At 38.8% G+C, this 10,994-nt stretch overlaps 1 protein-coding gene across 1 annotated transcript; it reads right to left on the reverse strand.

Annotated features, from left to right (window-relative positions):
* Positions 1–5,681: 5,681 nt before the first annotated feature.
* KCNS2 (potassium voltage-gated channel modifier subfamily S member 2) lies at positions 5,682–10,914 on the reverse strand. The gene is made up of 2 exons (XM_072410856.1): positions 10,263–10,914; positions 5,682–9,551 (listed from the first exon to the last, which is right to left on the reverse strand). The coding sequence occupies exon 2, from the start codon at positions 9,518–9,520 to the stop codon at positions 8,087–8,089; it is 1,434 nt and encodes a 477-aa protein (XP_072266957.1). The 5' UTR covers positions 9,521–9,551; positions 10,263–10,914; the 3' UTR covers positions 5,682–8,086.
* Between the last annotated feature and the right edge of the window lie 80 nt (positions 10,915–10,994).

Consider the following 10,994-nt stretch of genomic DNA (forward strand, 5'->3'; position numbering starts at 1 on the left):
CGGCATTCATTAAGAAGATCCCTGGGCACTAGAGGTTAATTAACCTCTAGTGCCCCGGGGATCACAAACAGAAGGATTCCCAGGGAATCCCGTGAATCACATGTGAATCCTCCTGTTATATTTTCCTTGCTCTTCTGTTGATTTTGTGAAATCGTTTCGCTGAAATTTTGCGGAACCATCGGAAGTTGGAGGAAATTTTCTCTAGCTGCATGTTTGGTAATGAAAATCTCAAACTGTCAGGTAGCTCTTTATAGCTCTCACCACCATTTCACACCCACAAGGGTCATGCTTACAGTGCAGTGTTGCCAATCCATTAGGCTATTAAGTTAACTTTTATATAGTCCCCACCGCTATTGAAGCACCCTTCCACTTAAATATTGGATAAGGCAGGGAATTCTCCCAGAAAGTAACAAGTTATGTCTCTTCTGCTGTAAGTGTTCTCACCTAACTGATCACTCCATGGAATTGTCACAAAGCTGTCCTGCACGTGTTACTTGCCAGGATACCCGGTAATTCTGCCTCTGATCTTGGCGGGACTGAAGAGAGAAGAAAAAATATGGCGGTGCCCTGCAATGGAACAAGGACAGGTAAGTATGGCAGGGCTTAGTTCTGCTTGTACATACCTTAAGCCTGGATACATGTAGTTAGGTAATACAACTAAGTATTGTCCCTACCTCTAGCCTATGACTTGACATACAAAGGAGAAGCAACCCAATAATACACTTCTCTGTCGCTCTTCTATATCCTCCACCTAGCATGTTAGCATGAGCACTGCAGCATAAATAATTCTTCCTCCCCTTGTCTTACCTCTACCATACAGGAATAGTATGCCAAAAGAAGGTCAAATTCAGGAAATTGCACTAGTAATTCTACTTGCAGTAGGAACATCTTCATGAAATTTGGGCTCCCAAAATTTTTCTACAAGACCCAATCATCAGCATTGCCCAAGTTTGAAGCTACTTTTTAAGTAAATGTTTGCTTTTTCTCCTAATAGGTGATGTTTGTATTATTGTTTTTCTTTTAATTTTTTATGGAGTAGCAGGGGTCTTAAGATAAAGAAGACTTTGCATTTAGATGCAAGGTCTGCTTTACTATGAACTGTCCTATGAAAATAAGTCAATTCTAATGTGTATGCACAGGTGGTTGTATCTACTTACATATACTGCACTTAGTAGTCCAGTTTTGCCATTTGCTTTACTGCTCCTCTTATCTTAGTTAAGTCTAATGACAGGGCTATGTCCGCAGACATTCATAGAAACAGTAAAATTTGCTTTTCGCTTGATTTATTGTTGTTTCTATAGTTTATGAGCACGCTTATGATTGGTATTCATAAGATGGACCAGATTCTTCCCCATATGAATTCATAAAATACATCCATACTACAGAAGTGACAGGCTTCCACCTTTTTATGTCTTTTTAAAGAATTTATACAGTCAGTATAAACTGTTAAAGTGTTGTTGAAGATCTAAAAGCTTTTCATTGTTATAGTGCTGGGAGGAGAGAATCACAATGTGTTCACGTATGACTGTACATCCAGGTCACCAGCTATGAACACAATAGCCAGAAAACCCAATAATTTCACTTTTAACCATCAACTGGAAATTGGTTGTGTGTTGTGATTATTATGATATCTACATGTAGGTAGAATTACAGTCTTTATTAATGGCACCAATGTATTTAGGTATCATGGGATGTATTCACATGTAAAGAAAATCATTATATATAGATTAACTGTATTTTAGATGTTTATCCAAGAAAGCAGAACTTGTCTCTCCATATGCATAGATCTATATATCTTAGCAAGATGTGTTCATGTGTATTGTGCAGGGTTGTTATTATTGTGTATTTATTGTGTAGTACCAACATCAACATTCCCCACCATAGTCTAAGCCCAATTAATCTACCTGTATTTTTTTACAGGGATTAATCTACCTGTATTTTTTTACAGGGATTAATCTACCTGTATTTTTTAGAGGGAGGAAACCCACACAAACACAGGAACGACTATAAACTCCATTGGCATAGTGTCCCGGCTGATATAAATATGGGGCATTAGTGATGCATGATTGGAAATCAAACCACCATTGTATTTATAGAGATATAAATCTTTTTCATTTTTCTATCTTATACTGTATATCTATCTATATCTTAAGTATTTATCTTATGTATCTATCATGAGCCGAGGTACAGGTTTATCTTTGTATTTATATTTCAGATTGAAATTAATATGTCTGAGTTTGTACTAATACTGTCAGTCATTATCTAATTCAAAAAGCCAGAGGTCAGGTCCAGGTAGACACAGCAAAGCATCAAAATGAAAACTAAAACAAACATGGATTGTAAGTAGGTCAGGTTTTTCTCTCTCACTAATATCCGTTATAGAATAATTATATTTATGAAACCTAGCTATGTATCCTTTTTATATCAAATAGCACAGAAATGCTTTATCATTACTGAGAAGAAAGTGTGTACAATAGATATGTACACAATAGAACGTCTCGCCTTTGTTTAGGGAATATTCTTTCTGCAATCACAGTGAGTTTTCAGCATGCTCCAGAACACCTCCAGGCAGCAAGAAGCATTTCTGACGGATGTCTGACTCTGTGGCTCAGTGGTTAGTAATGTAATTTTGCAGTACTACTGCTGGTAGATAAATGTTTTTGCAGTGGTCAGCACTGATATCCAGCTTTGTGAAAAGTTGCAAAGTGTCTGTTTCACATATTGTTATTATTAGTTTAAAACCTTGATTTGTACTTGCTGAAGAATTGTTTGCCTACCATATCCTCCTATGTTCTCAACTGGTCTGAATTTCATGCTTTGTTTCTTTTTACAATCGTGGTTAACTGTTCTGCCTTTATCTGCCCAAACCACTTAGTTGAGAAATAGCCCAATACACACATTTGCAGTTAGTGGGCGACACTGTAAATCTTGCAGTTGAAAAATGGCAACCATGGATAACCACGCAGCTAGATAGTTATCTGCAATAATTACACTGGAGGGGGGAGGCAGATAGTTACTTGCTAATCCAGGAAACAACTGCTATACACTATTTCCAGACCTTCTAATCAACTGCAAATGTGAAAAAAGACACATTTCAGGTGAACGCTGCAGGTGAATGGAGATATAAACCCTAACAAAAAGACATTTAGTTTGCTAAAGTACCAGTAGGTAGTGTAGGTAATAATTGCTTTTCACCTTCTGTCCATTTATTGTTGTTGCGGCTTCCTGCATGATGCCAATCTCTTGCACCCCTTTTTGCAGCCTCTTTTTTATACAATTGATGGCAGCATTATCTTTTCCCTGTTTCCTCATGGTGACTATAGTGTACCTTCTTCTATGTCGAAAAAATACTTGTATCCCCCATTGGAAATGCAAGATGACAAAGCAGGAGGAGAACTTGAAGAATGGGACCCAGTAACAAGAAGTGCCTGAACAAGGACCTTTATGGTAGGATCAGGATCATCATTTATTATTTTAATAAAAACTTATTTATTAAAAATACTTTAAAATTGTTAAAGCATAAGTGAGTTTTTAGAGCTAATAAACTCCAATTGTTAAGGATATACTGAATGATGCTGACCTACTCTGACAATTGAATCAATGTTAATCAGAGGTTGGAACTCGAGTTGTGCGACTTGGTCTCAAGTCCGACTTAGGTCGCCTAATGAACGACTTGCAACTCAGATTGAGGGTTTTCCCCAGCGACTTGCAACTTGACTCGTGAATTGTTTTTTTACTGACAGCTGCAGGGAATGGGGAGGAAGGCAGTAAAGCTTTTGTAACACTGCCTTCATCCCCACCTTTCTTGCATTCTAAATTTTCCCCTCTGACAGCTGGGGCGGGGAGGAGGAAGGCTGTGTTACAGAAGCCTCACTGCCTTCCTCTTTTCCCGCTTCAGCTGTCAGAGGGTAAAGCATTGGACTTAGAATGCGATTCTGTGCTTAAGAACAGGATCAGAGCTCTGTTTCTATATGGGGATAAATTAGGTGACTTGACTTAGGACTCGACTTGGAAGAATTTTTGGTGACATAAAACTTGACTTGGGCCTCGACTTGGACTAGAGGGGTGATGACTTAGTCCAACCTCTGATGTTATTGAACACATAGCAAAGTCTTCACAGATGGAGTAAATCTTTGGCGTAGCAAACCATACCAACCTCACAAAGCCTATATTCAGGACATCATCTGACTTGGAATATATTGGGTATTGATAGTCAGGATTGGTGGATGGGATATCTATTCCCATTGATGAGTCTGTGTGTATTATGTACACTTTATAGATTTATGTATATTTATAGCTAGAGGATACCTGTATTACACAGTTGTGAGAGTGTTGTATATTTGATACTCAGAAATGACCTTTGCTCGTTGTAAATGATACATGGAAAAGCAAAATATTGAACAGTCTAGAGGCAAGGAATCTATATGACAGCAAAATGTGTCACTGAACTTGTTAACATGTTTTTTCTGTAGCACATAAATGATTATTTATTAAATGTGACATTGCTGTGTTCAGCTGTCAATTTTGCAATATAAAGTGACGAGTGACAAGTTTTCTATAAATTATTATTGTAAGTAATGTCTGCTTAATGTAATAGTTTATATTGGTGTGCATTATGCCTATTTCATGTACAGCGCTGCGTAATAAGTTGGTGCTATAAAAATCCTGTATAATCATTTTATATAATATTATGCAATAGAGGTAACATAGCATTAGTGTAATTTAATAAATTTGGAAAACAATACTGTGTGAATGATGCTGTGTGTGCAATACTATTCACATGTAAAAAATCACATTAGTAGGGAATTACTTGATTGTATCACCTTTTTCTTTTATAGGCTATTCAGCACATCTAAGCCTGACTTTTCCAGTATGAGTAGTTGTGTCTCTGATGGGTGAAGCAAACCCTGGGTTCATTAATTTTTTGAGAACTTCGTTCATGTAAATTTTCTATGGCTGTCAATCCCACCATGGAGTCTCACTTTCTGTTGCAGTTTTTGTGTTGTAAACAAATCTAAAAAAATGAATAATGGTTACAATGGTCAACCCAGCAAAACAAAACCTGGGCCAGGGATCATATTGGTACCCATGACATAAATCCATTACCTGTAACTAAGCTGTCATAAGGAGATTGGGGAAAGGCAATACTATATATATAGTATATATAGTGGTTCAACAAATGGAAATATTCAGAGAGCTACGGTACGGTGAACAAAGAGAGTCAGAAAATAGAATGAATTTACCTTGATCTGAATTCTCTGTAACCTCTGCAAAATTATTATACACATAAGAGGTCAGTAGGAGGGCAGTAATAAAATGTTCCATGAAACAAATGCCTCGGCTACTCTTGCTGCCTGCAGTTTGATTTGATTACTGGCCGTAGGCACTTTCTTAGTAGCAGCATTTTGTCTTTATCTGGTTTTCTATATAGGAGAGGCAGCAAGGTGAGTGTTCCAAAATCACCAGCAGGCGTGATCCAGGATCACCGGGTTACCTACAGAAAAGTGTAGCAGGTAAGGATATTCCCTGACCTCAAAGTTTAATTTTGACTTTGAAATCACAACATGCAATGAATGTGAACCTAGAATTAGAAAGGCTGATCTGTTGATGCTAATCAAATCTGCCCAAACACCTGAACTCCAATACACCAATCACTATTAAACATCACTTGCAAAAGAACATTAAAAAATAATAGATTTTATTTGAAAATCACATGTTGTCAATACATGAGTATTTCAATGGTACATCTGGTTTTGGAATGAGCATTGGAAGTACGTGATTGGAACGATGGGTCAATAAGACACAGATCCATCCCAGTAAACTGCAGGATGTCAGTTAAGCCATTGCTTTGTATAAACCGCAGGAGACACAGCAGACATTATTACAGTAGTGCATTCCCATACACAGTAATTTACACATTTCACTGAATGCATACAAGAGGGGGCCACCCGCCAACAAGGCCACAGACAAGGAATACATCTGGTTACATCACATATTGCTCACACTCAATGATGGCAGAGGCTGGACAGTACAAAGTGCAATCTGTCACATCATCACAGGGGACCGACAACACGTGGAAACCAGGCAGCAAGAGTGACAGGAACTGCTACACAAGGCTGGCACAGTATAGAGAAGAGTTATGGTTTATTGCGAGGAGAACAGCTCCCACGCATGTAAATGGAGTATGGATGTTATTTTTAGTGTTATTGCAATGACAACAGGTAGACAGTGTAAATGAATGTGTAACAAGCAATCAGCTTGCTTTTATTTATTTATATTTTTAAGCATCAGATTGGTAAATTGACAGTTGTAAATTAAAACTATTGGGGCCGTTGGCAGAATTTAAACCCAACCTTGTGTCTGATCACCTACTGAGCAATGAAAAGAATTAATTATTATGTTTTTATTCATTTTAATGGATCCTCTTTATAAACCGTAATTCCAAATGTATTTCTCTTCATAACAAAACCCTGGATTTTCAAAATGAAACATCTGGATCCTTTAATGCTTGTCAAATGTCATCAGATTTTGTCAGGTTGCAAACATTTTTCCGACTTTTTCAGGGGAGTGTGTCACAGAAACACTAGCGTCACCACAATGCTTGTTAACACGTTATGTGCGTTAACACAATTTTCAATGGCACCTCAATGCATTAACCCAACATATGTGTGTTTTAGACCACTACAACACAGAGTAACACATTACCATGCACTGTGGTTTGCTGCATCCGAAAAAAATTGTTTTTTTTTTGTTTTTTTTTATTTATTTTTTTTTTGGTCCGTTCTGGTGCATTACCTGGTCATTTATTAGAATGGGCTGCCTTAAGGTAATGCATCTTGCAAGCCTTTAAAATCCCTTCTGCACTTTTAGGAGTCCATACAATGGCACTACAGACTGCCTTGCCATAGTTCATACTTCTCTGATATTTCCTCTGCATTTGAAGCCCTGGCTGAGTTCTGCAAGTTGACTTAAAGAATAATTAAAATGGTTTGATACACTTCTTGTTTTCCTTGGTACGAAGTATAAGTCTGCATTTTGGTGGTTCAGAGATACGCTTTGCAATGTGGAACAGAAAGTTTGATGGCCCCACTCTAGGATTCCCCATACTTGATGTCCCTGCTCTATTTACCAACAATTGCAATTACAGGGGGTCTCATTCATTGCTGTTAGATTATTTTGTATCATACAGAATGCCAAGATTCAAGTGGGATCCCAGGGGCAAATCTGGACTCTATAGCAAGGGTTGATCCCACTGTGGAGTTCCTGAGATATGTTAACAAGCCAGTTTGTCATTTAGCTCACAAGTGTATTAGACATTGACCCTGGGTTGTCTAACATTTGAAGCAAATTCATATGTATCTACAAAAGGGACTTTAACTTCGGTGTCAGTGATGAAAATTCTGCAGTTTTCCTGCCGCGGAGGAAGCACTGGCCATTACGTTGTGTAGAAGTAATTTCGTAATTTTGCCATTGGCAAGGTGTTACCAGGTGTAAAATGAGCCTGGGAAATCTTAGCGTTTTGCAATACTGCACAGATACCAATCTGACCAACTTGCTTTAAAACATACTCTATGTGAAAGAGTACTAATATAAGTACATACAAACTTTATTACTTACCTTAATTTAGGGTCCATGGTCTGCTTTCCCAGCAGTTCTGGTTGGGATGATCAGTCACCAAGAAGTTGTTCTTTTTGGGGGTCTCCAACTGGTCTTGTTGCCAACCCCTTTGGCCAACATCATTACATACAATAAAGGAGCAGTCAATGCTGGTCTATTGATGTATGTGATGTATGTGATGTAGGTGTACCTACACCTGCCCACGTTTCAGTGTTGGAGAGAGGATCACCACTGGCTGTCATGGAACACTGGATTAAGGTAAATAATGCTTTACCATATCCCCTAGACAAATTACTTAGCCAGGGTGTGGGGGATATTATAATAATATTGTGGAAATATCAGAAATTTGGCATATAGATATTATAGATATTCTGCAGAAATGTTAACACATTTATCAGGAATATTACCAAACATTTATTATTGACATAAACCAATTTGTAATTTGTGTTTAGTGGTCCTTTTGTCGCGTCTAACTGATTGAATCACTGAGACTCTGCTCACTTGGTGTGCTCTTACTGATATTTGTCATGCTCACCATTAGAGATTTGACTTTTTGAGCGTAATAGTCCCTCAGATTGACAGAAGCCACGTCCTTTATCCCATCCCCAAAATCACAGCTTCTCATGGCATTTTCTAATTGTTTTTGTCGGCGGTAGAAATGAGAGAACTTATTAAATATGAGAGTAATGGGAAGCACAACAACCAATATGCCAGCCAGGATGCAAGCAGAAGCAGTCAATTTGCCAGCTATCGTACCTGGGACCACGTCGCCGTATCCTACCGTGGTCATGCTAACAGTGGCCCACCACCAGCATGCCGGTATTGTTGCCAACCCATCATTTTCCTCCTTTTCTATGGTATAAGCCACAACAGAGAATATAGAAATTCCTACAGAGAGATAGAGAAGCAACAACCCTACTTCTCTGTAGCTGTATTTTAAGGTTGCCCCCAAAGACCTTAGACCTGTGGAATGCCTGGCAAGTTTTAGAATCCGGAAAATCCTCATGAGTCTCAGTACTTGAGCCACCCTCCCTACATTTGCCAGAGTTGGGCTGCTCTCCACTACCAAGTTGACAATTAAAGTAATGTAAAATGGAGCTATGGAAATCAGATCTATAATGTTCAGTGGGTGCTTGAAGAACACAGTTACATCTGGAGATACAGCAAAACGCACCACCAACTCTAAGGTGAACCAAGCTATTCCAAAATGTTCCACTATCTCAAAGCGAGGGTCCTCGTCTGTACTTCCATTAGCATTTACTATCTGAAAGTCTGGCAAGCTATTTAGGCACATTGTTACAATAGATCCAAGCACTATCATAATGGAGAGAATGCTAAAGATCCTGCTCAGAATGGAATAGCCTGGGTTATCAAGAGCTAGCCAGAGTCTTCTCCTGAAGTTCCCAAACAGCTGTCTATCAAACTTGGAAGCATCATGGTAAAACGCCAGGATCTCATCGAAGGAAGAAGTGGTGCTCTCCTGTTCACTTTTCTCCTCCCATTGATCTTGCTCTGGTTCCACTTTTCTCCCATGATAACTGTAGCTACAACAAGAGTCTATAAAAAATTCATTTATGCCCCAGTATTCAATCTCTTGGCAAAAGGAGAAAACACACAGCTCCCCCATGACGTGGAGTTTACCAGTGTTGTAAAAATGCAGCACATACGGGAAGAGTTCTGGGTTTCTGTCGAAGTAGAACTCATTCTTGGTGTCATCATAATCATCGCATAGTTCCAGGATGGATTCCTTGGACTGACATGCCAGTAACTTACACAGCCTAGTCTCCGGGAATTTCAGCAGTGTGTCGTATCTTAACCTTTTCTTGAACCCTCCGACATTTATACTAATCTCTGTATCTCCAAAATCAGTTTCAGACAAATCCCTCAATATTGTGCCAGTCATGTTGAGCTAAGAAGCCTCTGCAAGGCAAGACCTACACAAAAACAAGAGCAAGATAGGATATTACATCCATAATCTTTTTTATTGCAAGCTTGTGTTTTAAAGCAACCAAAACTGCCATTTACATCAAAATGTCAACATTCAATAAATAAGTATTTAGACTTCATGGATCATAAAGCATAGACATATTTTTTGACTGCAATATACTTTATGCTGCATTAGTATTAATGACAACAAAATTAATTTACTGTACAATATTGTGTATATATATATATATATATATATATATATATATATATATATGTTCTGTACATCAGCTGTAGTATCAGTACATCAGGATGCAACATAAATGTTAAAACAGAAATCTGCATGTCTGTTACTTACACACAATGAATTGTAGATGATAGTGATGTTATAGTCGTACAATATGAAAATCAATGTTTTTATGAAGATATGTTTTTTGATAAGATGACTCATGTGCAGAATACAGAAATTCCATATCAAAGCTTCATGACTGTTTACTATACCCATGTAGTGTAATGCCATTTTATGTAATCCAATGACTCCCCCCTGTTTACAGTGCAGTGCAAAGTTCTGGACATCAATGATGATAGAATGTATTTACTGCAAAGTAATAGGCTTTTGTTAAATGAAGTCATATGAATAGACTATGGACTTTGTACAGCGCTGCGTAATATGTTGGCGATATATAAATACTGTGTAATAATATTATTAATAATAATACCTATTATGGATGGAAGTTTATAAAGAATTGAAGGCGATCCAGAGAACCAACTTCCAGGGGCATCCTTCTATGCCATGTAGGTGTCCTGGAGGCGGTGGGTATCCCCATGTCAGGTTCTTGGAGGAGCTGGTTCCCAATTCATGGAGTGTTCCTGTAGGTACTGTGTGCAGCAGTTGTGTGTAGAAGTTGTGCAGCAGACCTGTTAGCAGTGCAATGTGTGAGAGGTGAATGGTGGTGCTGAAAGGACAGCTCCCAGCACGGATTCCCTGCAGCTCACATGGTGGCAGCGTGCGCTATGCGCTGTCATTGTCTGCTCTCATATCGCTCGCTATTCCCCAGACATGAAGCTTTGTTTTCCTTGCAGCCTCCTCCTGTTGCCCAGGTGCTCCCAATGAAGGCTGCGGGCTTCACATTGGATTTCCTCTGCATCATGAGATAAGGGAGGAGAGAAGGAATGATGAGCTGTCTGTCTGCAAAGCAAAGTTCACCCTACACACAGAGCTGGGTGCAGCCATGGGAGGGAAGGAGATGACTGGCAGCTATGAGAGAATGATGCACACAGTGTCAGTAGCGCAGTACATGGCTGGAGGGTGATGAGGAGTGACCCCATGATACATCTCTGCTGATCCCTATGTACTTGTCTGGATGCATTGTTTAGAGGATCATTGCTATCTGGGTGCAGAACAACTGAGAACATACACTGGGAGCCCTGGACTGTCATAGAACAACATA

Source organism: Pyxicephalus adspersus, chromosome 5 (genome assembly GCF_032062135.1).
Source record: "Pyxicephalus adspersus chromosome 5, UCB_Pads_2.0, whole genome shotgun sequence".
NCBI lineage: Eukaryota > Metazoa > Chordata > Amphibia > Anura > Pyxicephalidae > Pyxicephalus > Pyxicephalus adspersus.

Excerpts from the sequence above, each read along its gene's own strand:
- KCNS2 (XM_072410856.1), bottom strand. The coding sequence starts at position 9,520 with ATGACTGGCACAATATTGAGGGATTTGTCTGAAACTGATTTTGGAGAT.